At 31.9% G+C, this 23,297-nt stretch overlaps 1 protein-coding gene across 3 annotated transcripts in view; it reads right to left on the bottom strand.

Moving 5' to 3' along the window:
• Positions 1 to 23,297, bottom strand: part of LOC146998582 (lupus La protein homolog) — a 62,648-nt gene that overhangs the window by 24,119 nt on the left and 15,232 nt on the right. For all 3 annotated transcript variants that reach the window (XM_085811137.1, XM_085811136.1, XM_085811138.1), the window contains 7 exons: positions 17,387 to 17,452; positions 10,780 to 10,881; positions 6,262 to 6,375; positions 2,446 to 2,546; positions 1,251 to 1,298; positions 1,108 to 1,168; positions 850 to 990 (listed from right to left, as the gene is read on the bottom strand). In XM_085811137.1, the coding sequence (XP_085667263.1) occupies positions 850 to 990; positions 1,108 to 1,168; positions 1,251 to 1,298; positions 2,446 to 2,546; positions 6,262 to 6,375; positions 10,780 to 10,881; positions 17,387 to 17,452 (633 nt within the window). The remainder of the gene's footprint in view (positions 1 to 849; positions 991 to 1,107; positions 1,169 to 1,250; positions 1,299 to 2,445; positions 2,547 to 6,261; positions 6,376 to 10,779; positions 10,882 to 17,386; positions 17,453 to 23,297) is intronic.

Genomic DNA, 23,297 nt, shown 5'->3' with positions numbered 1-23,297 from the left:
CTCTAACATTTTGTGGCAACAGTTTGAAAAGTGAACCGACATTTATGAGTCTGACGCAAAATGCCAAAACGAAACTAATAGTCCTTCGGGATTCAAATCCCTTTGGACTAAAAAACACCAAAATGTAACCAGAGATAACAGAAAAAATACTGGTCAAACTATTCCAATCATTTTATGCAAACCACTTCTATACAGAATAATATTCTTCCACAATTAAATTTTAGATATCAAATTATTTTTTACAATGACCAATATATTGAGAATGCTGAACTAAATGTAAGACATGCTGCAAATACATATGCATGTGCACGAGAAAATATTCTTAAAGGCTTGCATATTGTTTAATAAAGAGATTCTCCATAACTAATTTTGCAGTACTTTTGGACATCCTTAATGTATCCTTTTAACAGGCTTTCTGAATAGCTGACAGACTGGACTTTAATTTCATACATTTTTAAGGGGATTGGGGTAGGGGGTTGAACATAAGAAAATAATTAAATGGAGTTAATAAGTAACATATTACAAATATTTTACTTTCAACATCAGTGTAGTATGTTAATCTACATTTTAATAGAATGTAATACATTGTCTTTCATTTTTTGGTTAAATTTTTCTTTATTGAATTTTTAAGATAAAAATATTTCTACAGTCTCTTTTATTCTGAACACATAAAAACTGCTCAAGTACTTTAAAAGGAATTTTTTTCCACAATCCTGAAAGATCCAAACTAAAAACTAAGTCTGAAATTCCAATAAACTTACAGAAGTAATCTTAAAAAAAATTCCCGCTGCATACACGAAATAATTACTGAGTGCAATACTGAAAATATATAGAGAAAATGGAACTTACACTAGGGTTTCCTTTGTAGTAGCCGTAAAAAGCAATAGTACCATATGATTTTAAAGCTTCATTGATATCTTCCCTTGTTGATGTCTCACCTAAACCATTGATTCTTAACAAACATCCGGAAATAATATCGGGTTCAGGTACCTATATAAAATTAAAAATGCTTATCATCATTTCGGTTACTCAACTAAGTATGCGATAACTCAAAATACATAAACATTAAAAATATTTAACAAAAAGAATGTTATTAATTCGAATTACTTCAGTTTCTGGCTTTGTCTCATTTTCTTCAGTTTTTTTTGCCTTTTTCTTAGCTTTCTCACTATAAAAGATTTAATACATAAATCATCTGTTTACATCCAATAATATGTGCTCATGTAATATTTTAATTTAAATACACTTACGCTCTTAAATTGTCAAAGAAAGTATCTTTCCTTTTGAAATAGTCTTTTCTAAAAAGGAAATCCAATAAAATTATGAAATTTAAATTAACATAATGCAAATGTTAACAGAATTAAACAGAACAGTTAACCCTTTGATGGTTATGAACGAGTTCAGCTCGCAATCGAATCGTGCTTCATAATGCGCGCAAACGAGTTCCACTCGGGAGCAAGATTTTGACCGAAATGGTTAGTAACGAGCACTACTCGTGTAGTGAAATTTTTCCCCAATGCGCGTTGACGAGCTGACTTTGTTCGCCATTATTATTCTGCACTGATTGTGTTTCAAACTAATGCTACTCGCGAAATTTAGTTAGTTTTACTGTCTACAGATGGCAGTACGAGTTCCATGAATTTCTGTGCATAATGAAGGTGGATTTTTTTTTTTTTTTTTTTTTTTTTTTTTTTTTTGACCTTGTTCATTTTTATACGTATTTTGGTGCGGTTTTTAGGGTGTTTGTACAGTAAAATGGCTCAAAAGCGAAAGTTAGATAGTTATGATTATGATTGTGATACAGAAAGCTTATCAAGTTTTGAATCTGATGAAGACTTTGTTCACAGTATTTCAAGCTCAGAAGACGATTCAAGCGATGAGGAAGATTTTTCGAGTGTTCGACAGTGGTGTATAATTGATTCATTGATTGGAAAAAGAATTCACTGTGAAACACGCACGTATTGCAAAGACAGTAATGCCCCATTATGTGCAATTCCATGTTTTAAAGTATATCACACACAAAAAGATTTTTAGGTAATTACTGTATTTATACTGTGCTTCATAAAGTTTTACATTAGTTGTATTTATTTAGTCCTTTCAATTTAATATTTGACTTATATTTATAATTAACTATTATTATTTATATAATTGGTTATAATCATTTATAATTTACTGTTTAATAATTATTTTAAAGTACGTAAAAATTGTTATTTATGTACTACAAATACTTTAAGAAATTTTTAAAACGCGCGAGGCGAGCTATCTGCGGCATCGCCAGAGAAAGGTGACATTTTCGGAAGAACGGCAGGGCAAAAAAAAGCTGCCACTTTTGACTACTGTTTACTCCTAATGCTGCACGAATTAAGTAAACGGAAACTGCTCATTTCCATAACTGTCAAAGGGTTAAATTAACAAAATGCAACATAAAAAAAAACAAGTTCTTACTTCTTCTCTTTTAAAAGCTCTGTTCCACAAAATTTTGTTCCTTTTGTTTCTAGAAACTTTTCAGCATCTTCTTTCGTTTCAAATGTGACAAAAACAGAGCCCTATATAGTAAACAATTCAGCATATAATGCATTTATTAATTACTATCTCAGCAAAGCATTTAAATTATAAACATTATAAAAAGAAAAACCCATCTAAAAAGAGATAAAAAGAGTTAAGCTTAGGCATTACAAGTTCCCAGTTTTTGCTAACCCCCCATGTTGTATACAGCTGGATAGGAATGAGCACATTTGTGCATGAGATGGTTCTGGCAAAAAAAAAAAAAAAAAAAAAGTACTACAGTCAAACCCTACTACATCAAACTTAAAGGAACCAGAAAGTTTGTTATTATACTGGACAATTCTCTATATCCAACCCCCCCTGAACCCTTTCCAGATATGACTGCAACACTTTCAAATCATGAGCAAAATTTCAAAATCACCCAATACATAACTTCACATGCAACTTCTATACATAAATGTCTGATTCACACATAAATCTAGTCATACGAGATTAATGCATATGAATGTTACAAACTATGTTCAATTTTTTTTTCATAAGCTTTTCATAATATTTTAAATTAAGAAGTCTTCCTTGGAATAGCTATAAAACACAATTTCCACATAACATCAAAACTGTAACATGAACTTTAGATTATAAAGAACACATTCCACAATTCAGCAGATGATAGCTCTGTGTATGCATGTACGTGTTAAGTGTGATACATATATATGAAAATAGATTTACAGTACCACCACCTTAAGACACCCAGAATACAGCTTGCAAAAATGCAAGCTATTTGTAGCATTTAGCAATACCTGGAAAACACATTCACAAGAACACAGTATTCTCTCTACCTGCCTGTCTAACTTCACCTCAGAGTGCCTGCTCATAGTAATAACTAATTATCCACTTCTCCTGTCACCACTCATCCCCCTTCGTAGATTTTTTACATTAAGAAAGGACCAAAGTCACAAGCCAAATATCAGCAGTACTTCAACAGAGCTGGCAACATCATGAGATGATTCAGCACTGCTTATTAAACTCACTAGTTAATAAACCCAGCTGCTTTTTGTGTTCAAATTTCCAGAAACCAAAATGGGTATGTACTAATCGACAGAAAAATTACAATTTATTAAACTCGTCTCCAACACTTGGAAAACTTAAACTGGCAAATGTCTGATTATTCAGATCTGGAATAAAATGACTGACAAAAGCTGTCTGCAATTCATTAATCTTTCAGTTATGTAATGCTTCAATAAAATCAGGTTAGCAGAAATTTTGGCCATTGTAGTTGGAACCAAGACCCTCTAGGGGGGCTGGGTATCTTTCCCCAGTCCCTGTCAAACACAGTTTGTAAATCTCTGCCAGGATTTGATCTGAGAGTAATAAAATACCTTTATCTTACAATTAACAAAAGCAGTCCTCTATATTCACTGGAAAGAAGTTCTTTGATAATAAATGAGGAAGTGTTTCCCAGGATTTAAGAAAATGTGGTGCTTAAGAAACCAATGATTCTCTTTCTCGAACACCGACAGAGGGTGAAAGTGCATACACACATTAAGTTTGCAAAGTGTTCCCAGAAAACATCACAAAATGCTTCCTTGCATTATCACACATTATTTGTCTTTGAATGCAAAGGGGGAGAGGTCATTGCAGGCTGAAGAAAAAAGAAAAGCATTGTCTATGCCTATAATAACCATAAAGTGGCAGGTTGACTTGATTGACAAAGGTACAATCTTGCTTCTAGCAAGAAATGGGAATTTTGTATTTGAACACATCACTGCAAGAAACATTTTAAATTTGTAATGTAGGTAATTTGTAACACATCACAACTGAATGAAAAAAATTATTTAAGGAATAATTCCTGAAAGGGAAGGATAAATTGCTGAATGATTACAATACATTTGCTAAATGTAGCCAAAGAGAAGGAGTATATTATGCAGTTCACTTAAAGAAACATAATTGATACAGAACTAGCGAAAAAAGTAAATTCCTCAAGGAAGCACAAATTGGATGGAAAATAGAAAGATGTTGAAACCGTTCTTCTAGATTGGTTCCAAACTATGAGACAAAATAATTGTTTAATATCTAGAGCTTTTCTGACTACAACAGCTCTAGAATTCTATAAAATAATAGGAGCAACATTTTGAGCCAACTTATCTCAAGATGGAAAGAGAATCAGAAATTACTTGGTAAAAAGCAAGGGATAGATCATTATTCGGCTGAGAAGTGGATGAGATGTCTTCCTGAGCATCTAAAAGAATACACGCCATACAGAATGTATAACCCAGATGAAACTGATCTGTTTTACACAGCATTACCGGAGCACACATTAAAAAGGGTTGTATGAAATTAAAAGAACAAGTTACTGTGTTAAAAGTGTCATACAGATGCACTGGTTATTAGAAAACCTAATTATTTAAAGAGTCAAGAATTCAGCTTCCAAAATAACATGATCTCAGGTATGACAAGCATTACTTTTAATGAATTTTTTTCGAAATGGGATAGAGAACTGAAAAATGAAAAAATAGCTAAATGTGCTCACACCCCTTTTGACAGCTTTCTAAAAAACATCAAATTACTGCTTCTTCCTGCAAATATGACTTTTAACATTCAGCTTTTATACCAAGGTATTATAAAAGCTTTAAAATGTCATTACAGAAAAGGTCTCATTCAAATAAAGTTAAATCTTCTGTAAATACAAGTATTTCGAAGGAGATAACTTTGTCAACATCTTTGTTAAATGCTGTGCATATTTCAGTCAATACATGGGAAGCCATCACCCCAAACACAAGCAGAAGTTGCTTTAGAAAATGTAGTTTTTGCGTAGAAACCACAGAGGAATTTCTAATAATTCAGATATCAGCAAGGGAAATTAAGAACACTTGTTTTTAGAATGATGAAAATATTGAGACAGTATGTGAAATCATCAACTACGATGTTACAGAAAGTATTAAAAAAAAAACTGTAGAAACTGGAATCTGACAATGAAAGTGATACAGAAGAAATAACTATGCTTAACCCTGCTGAATTGCGAAAAGCATTGCACATCTAAGAGCTCTTGAACTGAAAAGTGGAGATCAGAAAAGCTACCAAGTTTCACAAACTTGAAAATACAATTAAAAGACTGTTGATAAACAATATGAAAATATGGATACAGCAGTTCTTTGAAGAAATTCAAAATTTCATTCAGTATGTAAGTATAAATATTTTTATAATTTTTTTTAATTTCCAAATTTCACAAATAATTTAATTTTATGATTAATTTTAATTAACAGTTTAGGTATTAATTATTAGATTAATTCTTAGCTACTATTACAAAATACAAAGCTGATATTATTTGTACCAAGACAGATTAAATATTCACCTTTATTTAAAAAAACATGCTGCAGCCACAAACAACTTGGCACTCTAATTCGTGCCCATTTCAAAATGTTTATATTTTTTATAGCTTTGCAATAAAAATACTCCAGCAAGTAGCAGTCCAGCTAAGCTGAGAAACAGAAAGCAACTGTCTTTTATTCAGAATTAGTTTCAGTTTTCAAAGCATTTGATTAGATAATTAATAGCTACAAAATTATTGTTCCATTTGTGTCACCAGCATTAATGTAAGAGTCATACAACATGGATCAGTCTCAGGATGAAGCAGCACAGAAAAAGGTATTACTATGTCTAGAGTACACAGATAGAGGGTACACCCAAATTTAAAATTAAGCATCAAGGGGATATTGCAATAATAATTTATATTTATAGTGTGAAAGAAGTATTTTCTACCTTAAATACTCTATTGTTTCCTTGGACACGCCTCCTCATGGAAATATGTTCAGCTTTGTGATCTTTAAAGTAATCCAACAATTCGTCCAAAGTTGTAGTCTTCTTAAATCCTTTCTGTAATAAGTCATAAAACCACAACCTTCATAAAATACACATGTGGCACATAATGAAATTATATGCAATGACAAAAAGTGTCAAATAATATTGGTTTGAAAATATCACTTAGAATGTTTTACGAAGAAAGAATATTTGTAAATTATAATTTGTTTTGAAAAAAATATTTTTAAAAACTTACATCTAATATTTATAATTAAAATGCAACATTGTTCAATAGCAAGCCGAAGAAATTTCATATTCGTTGTTCCTTAACCTGAGAGAGCACGCACCCATTTTCGAACACGAAAACTCGCACCAGGTATCACATACCCTAGTTCATTTCTGAGGTAAAAATATATTTAGGGATGCCCCTTGGTGAAAATTGGCAGCACATGGACAAATTTGTGCAATTCTTTGACTTAATATTTTGGTTTTGTGTAGCGGTAATTCTTGGCATAAAAATTGCTACTAGGTAAAAATATATTAAAGGGCACCCTCTTGGCAAAAATTGGTGATTGGCCAGCAAGCCACAATTTCAAGATGACTGCTATACAAACCAAAATAAGAAGTCAAAGAACTGCACAAACTCAGTGCCCATGTACACATCAATCAATTTTCACTTCAAAAAAAAAAAAAAGAAAAGAAAAAAGAAAGGAAAAAAAAAAAAAAAAGAAAAAAAGAAAAAAAAAAAGAAAATTTCACAAACTCAGCATTGCACACTGACTTTGTCCATGTACACGATCATTTTCACTTAAAAATCAGAGAAGCTACCAAGTCTACACTACAGCCAAACAAAAAATATATAATCTCAATTAACTGCATTTTAAATAAAACAATTAAATAACTTCAAAAAGGAAATATCGCATAGATGCACTATGCAAAGGAAATATCCACTTACATTATTTAGATATTTCTGTGTCTTCAGTCTGTTGCACACAAAATTCCTTAACGGCACCCAAAAACTTTCCTCAAATCATGTTCCCTTTTCTGATGGAACACTTTATATGATGAGCATTTGAACTTTACTTGTAACAAATCCATTTGAATGATCTTTATATTTGACCATATGCATTTCTTTCGTATAAACAGGACACTTGTAATTCTGTTGAATTACAAAGCTTTTTTCTTCTATTCTCAACCACTTCCCCCCACCCAAAAAAATTTTGCTCTTTCGTTCTATACCACCAAACACCCAGTTTATCACTGGCAGCCATTTTACGATGCAAAGCACACAATACACAAGGTAGTTCTTAACTGACATCCAATGCAGAAATAAGCCCTTACAAATATTTTCCCATCGGTCGAATTCACCGCAATCACTTTATAATAGGGTTTCCGTAACATTCAACGACTCAGGTTACCATAAATGAAGCAACAACTTGGCAATAATCTAAGGGGCATCTTAAAATATAGGCTAGCCCATTTCTGCTATTTAAATATCAATTAATACTGTTTATAAGCAAACCTTACATAATTAAATCTTACAAAATAATACATTAAATTTTAGTGAATTTAATTATGCATACTTACATGTTTAAAGACAATTTTGACAAACTACATACTGATGTCTACCATAGAGACTTTTTTCACATTTTTGGCACATAAACCTTGACTTTCTGACCTTATTACATGCCAAAATACACATCGTTTATAATTTGCTTCGAGTTTTTCTTTTAGACGGTTCACTATTAGCAATTTCCAGTTCCTTAGAAGTGCTTTCAGGTTTATGGTTTTTGTGTTGGTTTTGGGTGAACAAGTCCTGGTGTTTTCAAAACGAAATGTCTGTTTCCTAACTGTGCGGGAGGATGTTTCGTGGACATTAACAAAATCCTGGCATTAATCAGAGCCACATTCAACATGGAAAATAAAATAACCATTGGCCAGTAATTTGATATTCTTGCTGTAGTGTATGCTGCAGCCATTTCATCGACAACGTTCACAGCTTTTTTCGTAAGATTATAACACATGATGACATCTGTTTCCCCCCCCCCCCAATTCCGTGGTGGTTTTGTCTATTTTATCATCAGTAGGCATTGTAGATAACATTACTACATTCTTGTTCTTTTTTGCAGAATACAAAATAATTGTTGTTTCTTTTTTAAATCCAAAGACTGAAGAGTACAACTCCTTTTTCACCAAAAATTTGGGTATTTCTCTAATAAATAATAAAGTATTTCTCTTTTATTTTGTCTAAGTGTTCCAACCATTGTAATTTTATTTTTTAAAAGTTCTTGTGCTAGCTCATACCCTGTATACAAGTTGTCAGTTGTAAAGTTGTGTCCAGAATTGAAAAGCTGTCTCACTAACTGCATCACAATGGCTTTCAAACTACAGTCTATTTTGAAGGGCCCATTGGGTTGTTGACTGGCATAAATGTCCAAATTCCAGGTATAAAATACTCTACATATAAATACTTCCAGGTATAAAATGCTACTAGTGCAAATATCTTGATGCCATACTTGGCAGGCCTTTTGGGCATATACTGCCTGAATCTGCACCAACCCCAAGAAGGTTCCAGTTTTTCATCAATTGTGACAAGTTCTCTAACAGTGATATGCATTTTTACAATTTGCAACAAATGTTTCAGAAAATCTGATAGGAGCCAATTATCTGTCTCTCTTCTACTTTGATGATGACTGATATTGTCAAAGCACAGACATCTTACCAAAAAGAGGAATCCAGTGTGATTCATGGTTTCAGGAAATATGTCAATGCCGGTTCCATCTAAGGCATACAAATCCTTCAAATCAGTATGCAATGATTTACAAGTTTCATATGAGAATGTTTTTATTTCGATTTTATCTGTCTTCTTTGCATCTCGCTCTCGAGTAAAACGCTCTTAAATCGATTTGATATAAATGTTTGTGCACTGCACCATCATATTTAGCGTGTTGCTATTGAAGATAACATTCCATGCCTCTACGGGAGAAGCAAAAGCTGGAATCTTAATTATATTCCTTGTAGGCTTCCTAACATTTTGCCGGTAATTTTTGTTCTGCCATTTTTTAACTTTATCTTTACCAATATAAAAATCGGTTGTTGACAGTGAACTTTCATCTGTTTCAGTCTCAAATTCAGTAGAAGAATCATGATTGTTACAGTATTCACCATCCTCAGAGGCAACACTATCATCATCACTAGAAACAAGGCAACAGTATCCTCAGATAAAGGAGCATCATCACTAGAAACAAGGCAACAGTATCATCAGATAAAGGATCATCATCACTAGAAACAGTCTCGATAAGATATCAAATATATTCATTTTCTTCGTCATAATTCAAATAGTGCATCTTAACTCACTAAACTGACAGAAAAAAGGAAAGATCTGACTGACGCAATGACTAGCGCTGGTATGACATACTTCGACACCTGTTTCTTAAAATACATTTTTAGAGCTGAACTTGTTTTTCCCCTGCTGAAAGAAAGTGATCTTGAATACAGCTACACGAAATTCTGGCTTAATCCGATAAGAAAGTAACAAAAACACAATGAAAATGGATCGGGCATGTCATACCCGATGCAAGTTCTCACGGGTTAACACAGTTAGCAATATTTACATGCTATTTATTTGAACCTGACAGAAAGGGAATGAATGCTGTGAAAAAAGCTTTGCTATTACAACAGGTGCAAAAATGTGCACAGTAAAATTTTACATGTATATCCAGAGATAACACTTTCAGTTTTATAAAATGGCTTTATGCAAAGCTATCGAAAATAAATTAAATATATACCATAGTCAGCTATATTAATATAGCACGTTGGATTATTTTTTATATATATTATATAAAGAATGTTACCCTGGGTGACATACACATACATAGTAGCCAACCTTAAACATGAAAAACCAAGAGGATTTTTCAACTCGGATCAAAGCTTAAAAAAATTCAAAATTGACAAATTCTAAGCTTTCCTTCCCTATTTCCATATTTTGGAATTTTCTTAAAATTTTATATTGATTGAATCACAAGTATATACAAAAATATTTTTTTCACTGCACTTTTAATAAGATAGATTAATAAATTATTAATTAATATGCATGTACATAATCACTGGATAAACTCAGAAAATGTACCACTTGTTGACCTGAAACAACATTAGTTCTGTAAATCTTACCTAGTAGATTAACACAACTCAGATTAAATAAAAATTAATCAAAAAAAATTATGTTGAAAATTATTAAGGCATGAAATCTTCACTATTTATTTCTTCTGATAATAATAATCTTAATTCAGATAAGTTACAAACCAGAAAGTTTAGCAATTAATTGGGATATTAGATGACATAAAAATTCAGTTTTACTGGGAGAAAGTTATTGGGGGTTTAATCAGTTTCAATGGCTGTTGTCTATATAACATAATTTTTAATTAAAAAATGCTAATCATTCTTATTTATCTTAGCCATATAAGAGATATAGACATTTACCACATAAAGAGTTTTTTCGTCTATTTCTTCACTTCTTCTGGAAAAATCATCAGGCACTGGTTTCTCAACTCGTCGACGTATCTTAGTATTATCTTCATTAACCTATATTAATTTACAATAAATTATAAGCATGTGTTAAAAATGAAGAACTAAATACAAAAACACTAAAAATTCTTCAAGCTACATATTCATAATATTCAAAAATGCAACTAAATGCTTAGGATCTATATATAAAAATTGCACATACAGATAATTCAAAATAAATGGTACAAAAAGAAAACAAGTCTGTGACTGCTATAATGAATTTATTTCACAAATACACACACACACACACATGACAGTGTAAACTGCCAGTTTTCATTTGACAACACTGAAGAGTACACATTTCCAAATGCAGAAAAGATGCTGAATTTCAAAATGGCAGCTTCAATAAGAAAACTAGCTATAGTAAGCAAAATATGTAAAAATATCTGTAATCGTACTTCATTATTTCTGCACCAAATTTGATAAAGAAAAATACTCATGAATATATCACAAAACGGATAACAGTTTAAGAAGTCATGCAGTTGAAGTCTGACAATGATAAAATAGTGAAAAACTTTTAGACAACTTACCATCTTTAAAAATAGGAATTAAATTTCTTACAGAATTGGTTATTGATTTGCAGCATCTTGCCATGTTCCCTTTAGATATGGAAATGTTAACATACTTTGCTAAGCAAATAATAATTTCCAAATGCAGACAATAATTCTTGTGTTGTATTTTTATTTAAAACAAAACAAAAAAAAATATAACAAGAAACATTATCTACCAAAACATTTCAGCAAAAATTTGGAATATCTGAATCATTATGCGAGTTACTAATCAATAATGTTTTGAACAAATTTTACTACAATGAATATTTTGATGTTTATTTTACAATGATCAAGATTTAAAAAAAAAAAAAAAAAAAAAAAATGAAGTCTACACTTCAATATTTAGTACAAGATCTAGGCAAATAAATTTCTGAAATACAAGCATCTGAAAACAAATGTGAGCCACTGCAGAATTATGCATGAAGTTTCACACAAGCATACCATGCTGCTAGAGAAATGTCATCAACAATCCTAATATTGAGATTATATTTAAAAAAAAAAAAAAAAAAAAAAAAAAAAAAAAAAAAAAAAGATTATTTTGGACTATTCTAGTTTCCAAAAGCATCCAGAGATACTTCTGTCTTTGAAATGGTAAAAAGGATATTAAAGCTGTATGATGTCATAACAAAATGAAATGGCTTAGCTCTACTATATACAAAGAAAGAAGTATTAAATAACACTGATATACTTCAAAAGTGTTTGATAATTGTTCTAGAAAGAAGTCAGTGGAAAATTTTTTAAACCTTCTTAGTCATTTAATTTAACGATCACCTATTTTAATTTAAAAATATTCCATAAATGTTTTAACAGTTTGATGTTTTCTTCTTATAAAATATTCAGCTTTATATAATTTTAATTTTTATGTATATCAAGAGGAAATAAAAGTATTAAATCACAATTTAATTAAAATATAAAAAATAGTAAGTAATTATGCATGTTTAATTATTTATTACACTTCAGAGGGGGCCCAAATAGTTTACCATCAGAAACTGCCTCTGATTACAGGGTTCATGTCGTCTAAAGGGTTGATTCATCTTGAACAGGTTTCAGATTAAATAGACATAGATATACAGAACTATCTTCACAAGACCAACACTAGATACTGGCATATGATCAACACAATAAAATAGAAATCTTGATGATGATGTAATAATGATTAAGAGGAGTAATGTACATCTGTCACCTTCTACGAATTAGCCGGCATATGATCAACACTGCATATAACCAACAATGGCATAACATTGGCACAGCATAAGAATCACACCAGTAAGTGATGGATATTGTAAAATGTAGCCAAGAATTAAATCAGCAGCAGAACATAAACAAAAAGGAAATAATTTGATTATTACTAATTAAGTTTATAAGGTATTTATCCCACCTTCCTAGCATGCCTTCGTGGTGTAGTGGTCTCTGGTATTCCAGAGGTTTGTAGTTTGATTCCCGGCGAAGGCGATTGCTCATTTTTCATCTTGCCTGCTTCCAAAAAAATACCTAATGTCTCTACAGTGGTGCCCAAACTAAAAAGGGTGTTGGATGATAATTCTCCTCACCCAGGACTTGGTAATTGGGTCTCCTAAAAACCCCAGTCGCCCTTTAAAACGGGGAGTATATACGGTATTTCTCCAGACTTCCTAGCATGCCTTGGTGGTGTAGTGGTCTTCATGCTGGGCCGGTATTCCAGAGGTTCATGCTTCGATTCCTGGTGAAGGCGATCGCTCTTTTTCATCTTGCCTGCTTCCAAAAAAATACCTAATGTCTCTGCAAGTTAACTCTTTGCAACGTTGGTCCTCTGCCATATTCTGGATACATTTATGATTATTTCAACCAGCATTTTTTCAGAACACTTGATTCAGCATGCTGACTTGAGTGATGTGATATTTAACCTTTCAAATCTCCAGACATCATGATATGAATTTTTTCCCTATGCAAAAAAAAAGGCCACCACTTCCATAGTACTCAACCCTTTGAGGGGCAACATATAAAATAATTAAAATTAAGGTAAAATTTTACATGAATTGTAATCTATGAAATGAGGACTTTAAAAAAATCTAGAGCGAAATCCTGAATTTTGAGAGCCGGGATATATTCTATCCGGTCCCCCCTCTAAGACACTTCCCCAGATAGCTGATAATTATTTATATTTTTTTTAACCTATTTTTGCATACTTTTGATGTGCATCTACAGAGAGTGGTGCTTCAATATACAAGTCTGAAGTTAAAAACTTTTAAAATTTCGTTAGAAATTAAAAATTTTGGAAATAAAATTTATGTTTATATGCACTTTGATGATGCCACCCAGGTGAACATACTGATGTAAAATATGGGTAAAAAGCCTTTGAAAGCGATTTAAATTCAATATTACGATTTTATGAAAAAAAATTAGCTAGCTAATTTAAGACTGCATGTATAAAGCGTATTATACTGCAATTGAATTATTACAATGTTACAAGGAGATGTAACTCGGGCAAAAAATTATAAAATTGTGAAATGAAACACTACGACTCAGCTGAAAAATTGTTCTGCATTTTTGAAGTTATTATACTTTATGCTTTAGATCATATATAAAAAGGGCATGCTTTATCAAAACTTAAAAAATTAATAAATAAACATTTGGCCCCCCCCCCTTTTTTTTTTTTTTCTTTTCCAAAGATAAATGCTTTGCATCTAAAAACTGGCTTTAAATATTTTCCTTACTTTCACCAACTACGACACTTATTTTGAAAACTTGCATCCTAACCCAAGGGTAAAATTTTTCTTGCGTTCTTTAGTTTCTCCTTTGAAATTAACAAAGACAATACCCTCAAGCATAAAAGCATGCTTTGAAATCAGGGGGGATTTCCATTCCACTAAGAGACAGACCTAAAGTGCATTTCTATTTCTCATGCTTGTAAAAGAGCTTTCCTTTTGTGTGATTTTATCACAGCCTCTTTGCAAAGATCGCATGACAAATTAGCTGTCAATAGCTTTTTATCATTTTTGCTGCATTCTAGGATCTTGAAAAACATGAAGCAACAGGTGTCTTTAAGGGCTAAAATGCCTCATTTAACGCCTACAATTGTGTAACGTTTAGATGGTAGATGTCAATTTTGAAATCGATGAGTCTTTATCTGGGGAAAGAGTGAAGTGGTGAAATTAAAATTTTAGCTAAACAGAGACAAATGAGAAAATCAACAGGAGTAAGCAAAGAATAAAAAACTAAAATACTTATATTCATTCTTAGCACAGAGTCAGTAAACTCCCCATCCTCCATGAATATATTATTGAATCCTAAACTTGTACATTAATCATAGACAAATTATTACATCACAAACAATTATAGTACATGGAAATTCTGTCATCTCACACAGTAGAAAAGGAGAAGTCTGGTGCTGTCATCTATTGGCGTGGTACCCTCAGTGTGGGCGCTGGTATATTTTATATACCAGTCTTAAAATTGTATAAATAATGCACTTTTAATTATCAGTGCTGATTGAAATGCAGTAAATACATAAGATTCAGCATGTATACATCATATATTTGCTGATTTTGAATGTTTTCTGCCCCTCCAATACAATTTATGAATCTTTAAACACGATACCTGGAATGAGGTATATTAATTTCATAACAGCAAAATATTGACATACTTGCCAACCTATGACACTCAAAAATCAGGAGATTTTTTTAAGAAATCAGGAGATTTTTCACAATGTTAAAAAGACTTTTTAATTGATAAAAATATGGTTTTTAATAATGAATTAACTTTAAATAGTAACTAATTCTTAAATGCAAGCAACACAAAAATACCTTACAAATAAAAAACATTTTTATTACTTGCATCGTTTAAGGGGAAAAAAAAAAAAAGACACTTTAATCAGTTTTCATACAAATGTTATAAACAGTGGCAGATTTTGCTTTCTTTAAGAAAGTAACTTCCTAATTTTGTTCACTGCAATTGCCACGTAGGCCTGCTTTTGCTAATAAAAGTTCTAATGTATCATCACTAATATTAGATCTAAATTTAGTCCTCGTTTACGCAACAACACTGAAAATCCTCTCACACTCTGCACTACTATGGGGAACTGTCAAGATGGCCAACACAATTCTAGACAGTTGACTATATTTTAAAATTCCATCAGCACCTTTCAGTTTTCCAATTAAACTCCACTGGGTGTCAATCCTAGCTGATTTCATAACTTCATTCAAGTTTTCTAATTGTAAACTGCTGTTATGCAGCTGTTGGAACTGTTTCAATTTTTCCTTCCTTTTAGAACTCCTTTCAAGATAATAATAAATATCAACAATGTGTTCATCCACATTTACTGGTAAAGAAGCTTCCCCCTTTTCAGCTGCTAAATTTAAGAGGTGACAGGTGCACCTCATAATCTGCAAATCTGAATTTTCCTTTCTTAAGATGCCTGCAACACCAGTCTTCAAGCTTACCAATACTGGTGCATTATCGGCACCAAGTGCTAAGCAATTATACAGAGGGCCTGCATTTTCTTTTAAAGTTTAATAATTAGCTGTGGTATATTAAAGCCTGTCAAATGTCCTTCTGAAGTGGGGACAGAAAGTAAACTGCACTCAATTTCTGAAGAATCTGGATTAAAAAAAGTAACAACAATTGGATACAGTTTTGAATCGGTATTATTGCTTCCATCCGTAGAGAGGCAGAACGGAGCTGTTTTAGTGCAATCAATAACTGAAGATTTATTTTTCAAACCCATTTCTTTAACAATTGCACCTGTTTTGGTTCTTGCACTTGAGTATTTCTTAGCAATTTCACTATCGGGAAACATTTTTCTAAATAAAGCTGCAGCGTGATCCGATGCATTCAGTGGCAGGTTGTGCTCCAGTAAAAAGGCAGAGAACAGACATTCTGCATTAATAACTTTTTGGTCCTTTGTTTCCGAAGAAAATTTTATTTTTTCAAAACGACTCATGTTATCCTTGTGTTTTTGTGTTCGCACATGTTTGAGAACATCCGCCCTTCCACATTACGAAATCGAAAAATCGCAACGACAGGCGGTGCACATCGCAAATTTATTACACTTCCTTGAAATAATGGAAGGAAAGTCAACTCTGTACGATTTTTGAAACGTACATGAGTATTTCATTCTCGCAGACATAACAAAAGATGATAATTTCTAAAACTATTTCCCGAAGGCACGTGCACTCACACAACTCAGGACAAATTGAACGAAATAACTAAAGAACATCCAAATAACAGCTTGCCTTGTCCTCATTGGCTAACATATGCCAGCTGACACGCAGTGGAATTCGATGCCCATTGGAGAAAAGGAGAACGACGTTTCTGGGATACGTATAATGCTCTCACTCACAAAGCAGAAGTTATCTGATTCGTAAGGTTTTGTTTTAGATATAATCTAGAGAAAATTCAATTGCTTTCAGACGTCCAAAATCACTTTTGTTCATATAACAAAGTATTAAGCCAAGTTCCATAAAAATCGTGAGAAATTTTAAGAATAAGAAAAAGTCGGGAGAAATATATTGTAAATCAGGTTGGTGAGAGATCGGTCGAAAATCGGGAGTCTCCCGCCTAAATCGGGAGAGTTGGCAACTCTGTATTGAGCATTCATTGGGTAGTACTCCCATTTAGAATCGAAAGAAAACACTAGAAACTTAAGATTACAGCTTTCGGTGCAGTAAAATTAGCAATTCTTAGGAAGTTAAAAAATTACCTTTAAAGGGTTAACCAGTGAATAGGCAACAGAGTCAATCAATTGATCAGGGTATGTTGGTAAGTATAAGGCAGCTACACTGTCATATGGATGTCTGCCACTTTACAAATAGTGCCTGTATTGAACATCTGTGAATTCCTCTGGAAATATGAACTGTTAACTTTCCATATTATATTAGTGGCATAAATTCCTTACAGCAGTTACAGGTGTTTCCTTCTTGAACCATTCATTTAGAATTATCTTGTATTTTAAATTATTACTACAGAGAATATTAATTTTTATAACTAATACTTACTTCCATAAGCTGATTACGTGATTTCTTCAGCGCACCAGTGATAACTGTGAAATCCTCTGATAAAACCTATAAAATAATTTTAATACCAAAATTAATCTATAAATCTGACTTGTAGACATCATGGAAAAATAATAATTGTATGAAAAGTATTACTGCCTATTCCTTGATAAAAAAAAAGGTCTATTCCTTAATCAAAAAGTTTCTCAATCTTAATTAAGTTATGAATATTGAAAAAAAAAAAAAAAAAAGCTTAATATTTATTTGTTTACTTTATTAAACATTTCTTTCAATGTAAGTTGTTTAAGTTGCTTCATTTTATGTGATAATACTTTTTCTTTAATTCTATAAACAGACATAATTTCTTGTTCAGTTACAAAGTCCCGCTGTTCAGGTCCCGTTAATTGCTGTGCTGAGAATACCGACTAACTTGTCAATCGAAATTTTTTCGTTTTCACTAACCTCTCTGTCACATTCTTCATGCCTTTATCCATTTTTTGCAGCAATTCCACTTTTTGTTTGTTGCACATCGAAACATACTTTCGTTTTGTAGATCCTTTGGAAGTTCCAGCATCGGAAATTCTATTTGACATAATCGAAAGTTCAAGTCTACTTTTAATAAAATTGCTCTTACAGTCTGCAAAAAATAATAAGCAGGATCCAATTTGAAGATTAAGGAACAACGCAATCATTAACATTAACTGAAATAGATAATTTTAGCTTACACCGTCCGTTATACATTAAATGCGCAGGCGAAAACGTATTCTGCACTTGCGCACATGCATATGCGCAGTAGTCAAGTCTAAAACGCCTGTGCGCGCGTGCCAATGCGGCGCATGCGCAGAAAGTTTTTAGCTTTGAGGTCCGGATTATGGGTGTCCGAATTAACGACTTTTGACTGTACTCAAGAAGTTAAATGCTTTAACCCACATTAAAACAAGCTAAATTTGAAGAAACTGATCATATTAAGTATGAAAAGATATACAATATCCACCTAAGCAAAGAGGGTTTCCAAGTAATTTTCAATGAAGTTTATTTATCACTTAGCTTATTCCATTATGAGAAATAGTACCTAGGTGAAATGTCGGTATTTTGTGGCTCTAGTCTTTTGACAAGTTAGCCAAATTTGAAGGTTGAAAATTACTACTAAGGCCAGAATCGGTTGTCTCTTTATTATAGGAGCACCTAATAGGTGGGATAACATTGCCTCCTATGAAGGGGCAAACATTACTTCTATGCCTTCTTTGGGATTCTAACTCGAGCCTTTTGGTACAGCACAGTCACTAATCACTTTCCCATGTGGGTGGCCCACATTTATTCTTATGTTATAAATCTAAATGCCTTTTTAAAAAAATAAAAATGTCTTATTTTTCCTAATAATATTAGTTTATTTCATATACTATGAACAACTGCATGATTTATTTATAAAGAACAGAAAACTACTGCCAAAAGAATTACTTAAAATTTTTCTTTTGGCATTTCACTTTGATATATGTTCATTTTCTACATCACAGTTTCAATGACACTACTGCCAATTATTTTCAAAACAGCTTTAATTACTTTAGAAATGCTCTTGGCTCTTAGACCAAAAAGTTTTTACAATACTTTTTCTATCACTTTTGAGAGTCTTAAAATTTATCTTTCTCAACTTTGTGCTTTTTTTAAAGAAGAACTCGTCTTTGTTATCAAACAAAAGTCATTATCAGAAACTACCACTTTTATCGTCACTCAGATTATTATAATTATCTTCTATTACAACTATTTTCATATGATATATAAGAAAATATCATTTTGTCAATTTGATTTTTAATAATCAGAATTATAACAAAGAGTGTTTAAAAAATACATAACATATACTACTCACGAATAGTAAATATAATAGTATAACAAATAGTCACTCATTTACAATGCGATTAAAAAAAAATTAGACTTTGGGTTATTCATTTAAGAATGCTGTACTTTTAAAGTATTAAATATTTTAGAAGATTAAGTAGACATAAGACAAAAGTTATGCAAAGAACATAACTGAACAAAAATAACCTAGGACACTATATAATGGGTGACCAAACTCCATGTCAGTAAGAGGTACATGTTACAATACAGGAAAATTTCGAGACTCGCATTTATATTTTCCAAAAGCCACAAATTCTTATTTATATCATTTTAATAGTAGTGAAAGGGGTTTCAAATGAATAGAAACACCCGATTCTAACAGTCATTCAATAACAGTTTACCTTCAGCATGTGATAATACGTCAATGGCCATGTTAAGTTTTAGGGTAGCTTTGTTTTCTCTAATTGTAGCTTAATGCAGTAAAAAGTACATTTTTTCAATTTTTAAATACTCCAATTCTTCTGTGATACCTTTTTGTAAACTATGATCTATTGCTGCTTTCTAATGCTCATGAAACTTTGGATTCTTTTTGAATCTTTATCACAGCAACTCAAATCTTTTTCTTCTACCTAAATGATACTGTAATTCTCCTGCATGCTCATTCCACGCAAGCAAGCTGTATATCTGCTGTTCTCAAACTTGACGGATTCTTGAAATTTTCTAAAGGTAACAAATAAAAGCTGTGACGGTCGCTATATTTATTAGAAATTCACAGAACTACCAATTGTCATAAATTTCTCATCAATCTGGATATTGAACCAACTTTTAAATAATTTTCAATTTGTGTAAAATTCTGGGCGATATCAAATGTATCTGAAGCATTACATGCATTTTCTGTTCTTCTAACAGAACATCAGAATTTAGGTTCTACCACAAATAATAATAACTAAAAAATTCAGCAGACTTTTCCTTTAATTCACCTAGTATTATGAATTTGGCCCTGAAATTCCCCAAAATGCCATGAAAAATGGTACATTTGCATTATAACTTTAAAATGACACACTCATATTGTACTTTGATTTCTTTTCCTCGAGCATACATCCAACCCAAAATCAGATCCGTCAAGAGCTTGCACAAATTTTCTTGTGTGAAAGGCCATCCTACAGCATAGAATTTTACATCCATAACCCTTGGAGAGTGATACCATCTATAAATGCATATCTGACAAAATTACTGAAAATTATTGACAAGTACTGAAAATTCTTCATCTCTATTAAAATTAAATGTGTCTTAATTTGAACCCTTTACAGCGGTGGTGCCCAACCTTTGGCCTCTCGCGAGCACATTTCCAAAACATCAACATTTTTGTTAAACATATTTCCACTCCTATGTGATACATCTGAAATATTAATTTTGACAAATGGGTTTGAGATAAATAATAATATTGGTTGAACTTTCTGGAAATCAGAAAAGCAGAGTTCAAAATTATTTTTCAGTGCATTTAGGTCTTCTGAGTATTTCTCTGTTTCATTTGCATTGTGGTTATTAATATGGCTTGATAAATTCTGAATATGGGTGAAATTTTTTCCTTTCATCTGATTTATCCACAAATTTAATCTGAAAAGCAGTTACAGTCCCAGTCAATTGAAAAAGGTTTTTTCTTTTCCCTGGAGATCTTCGTTCAGTTTGTTCAGTTTAGCTGTTATATCCATGAGAAATACACATCGGATAACCAATTATTATCGTCCAATTCTTTATAACCTTCGTTTCCGGATTCCAAAAACTGCTTGATTGGCAAAAGAAGTTCTACAAATCGTTGAAGTACTTTTCCTCTGCTGAGCCATCTACCATCGGAATGATGCAATAAGATTCCATGTTCGCTATCAAGTTCATCAATCAGCAATCGATTATTTTATAACATCTTGCAAGGTATCTCTTATAACTATAAATGCTCACCATATTTTAACAATTAAGAAAAATGAATTATTTAAAAAATATTTTTTGTTCATAGTACCTAATTGGGCTGGCGAACACATACAAAATGATCGACGAGCACAAGGTTGGGCACCACTGCTTTACAGGATTAATTTTTTTTAAACTTTACAGGTTAATTATTATTTTTTTTTTCTTTTACTTTTTATACCCTATACAGATTTACAATCTTTTTCAAGTGTATTGGTACCATAGTGCCATTATTAAATCCACTTCTAAAGCTTTTGTTATTTTTTTATTCTCGTATTTAACAGTATTCAACACTTGAATTTGTTACAAGTAAGCATCAGTCTTGTCCCACCAGCAGTCAAGCAGTAGTCACTGAACATTGGTAGTTCGGTTTGGGGTCCAAATCCTGGTGAACATGCAGGCTGCATGGGAGTTTTCAGGTTTTTTTTCAATGTGCAACATGCATATGAACCAATTTCTCTTCATGAAGGCATGCCTCCGCTTAAGAAGATAGCCCTAGAGTGCTTTGCCATAATTAAATAAATCAAACCATGGATCTGTTTTAAGTAATCGTCATTTAACTGAGCTTATGCAAACTGCCTTAATTTAATAAGTCATCAAACAATTTTTTGGCAGCCAACTGCCAAGATGAACAAAATTTGTAAAGCATTTAGAAGCCAATCTAACTTGTAACTTTACAAAATAGCTTTATAGAATCAACACAATATTTTTTTCAGTTGTTTTTTTTTACGTTTTTGATTATATGAAAATTTTAATTAACAAGAAATAAAGCAACTACACTTGGTCATTAATCAGTTTACTAATAACTTTGTAAAACAAAATGAAATAAATAAATTACTTTCTTTTGGACTATGAGTGGCTTTAGTTTACTGTACTTCATACATATATTGTATTTTTATGACAGCTAGCTACACATGGCTCACAAGCCACGCTATGCCCACCCCAACTATACAGTCAAAAGTCGTTAATTCGGACACCCATAATCCGGATCTCAAAGCCACAAACTTTATGTGCACATGCGCATAATACGTTTACGTCTGTGCGTTTAATGTATAACAGACGGTATAAGCTAAGTTAAAATTATCTAATTCAGTTAATGTTGCAGTTTGCGTTGTTCCTTAATCTTCGAATAGGATCCGGCTTATTATTTTTTGCAGATCGTTAGAGCAATTTTATAAAAGTAAGCTTGAACTTTTGATTATGTCAAATAGAATTTCCGATATATGTTTACTAATATGTAAAAGATCTACAGTAAGTATGTTTCGAAAGTGAAAGTATGTTTCGAAGTCCATTAAACAAAAAGTGGAATTGCTGCAAAAAATGGATAAAGGCATATCCTTTGTTTCTCTAACCATTCCGAAATCTGTTTATCAATTTCACACTGCTCTGCGGCGGGCGGACACCGCAGTGTGCAATGAATTGGAAGTTGATCTGTCAGCACTATCCTTATCTTCAGGGAAGATGATTTTATTTTATTTGGCTTATAATTCATTACTAAATTTAGTATTTCATTTCGATGTACTCCGTCTTTGATATGATTTAAATCAAATTCCTCGTCATTATAATTCGCTTCCGATAGGTAAGAAAGCGACACAGAGTTTATTGAAAACGAAAAAATTTCGATTGACAAATTAGTCGGCATTCTCTACACAGCAATTATAGGACTTGAACAGCAGAACTTTGTAACTGAACAAGAAATTATGTTTAGAGAATTGAAGAGAAAGTATTATCACATAAAACGAAGCAACTTAAACAACTTACATTGACAGAAATGTTTAATAAAGTAAACAAATAAATATTGAGCTTTTTTTTTTGTAAATTTTGGTACCCTTTAGATTATAATTGTTCTTTAGTTCATAAATTACGCTTTCATATTTTTAATTTTATAATTTCTGCATGCCATCTTACCAGATTTAAACTGATGATCTATAATCCAGAAAAATCGATAATCCGGAATCGCCGAAGTCCCAACGAGTCAGGATTAACGACTTTTGACTGTATTAATAAATATTTGTTTTTAATGAATATTGCAATTCCTAATCCATTTAAAAAAATTAATTTATTAATTTTCAACATGTTCAACAACATCATCATAAATATATCCTTAAGATATTTTTAG

This window comes from Stegodyphus dumicola, chromosome 2 (genome assembly GCF_044657685.1).
Source record: "Stegodyphus dumicola isolate Sdum_Otavi_A_Nest chromosome 2, ASM4465768v1".
Classification (NCBI taxonomy): Eukaryota; Metazoa; Arthropoda; class Arachnida; order Araneae; family Eresidae; genus Stegodyphus; species Stegodyphus dumicola.
Note: the sequence above shows the minus strand (reverse complement) of the source record. Positions and strands in the feature narration are given on the sequence as shown.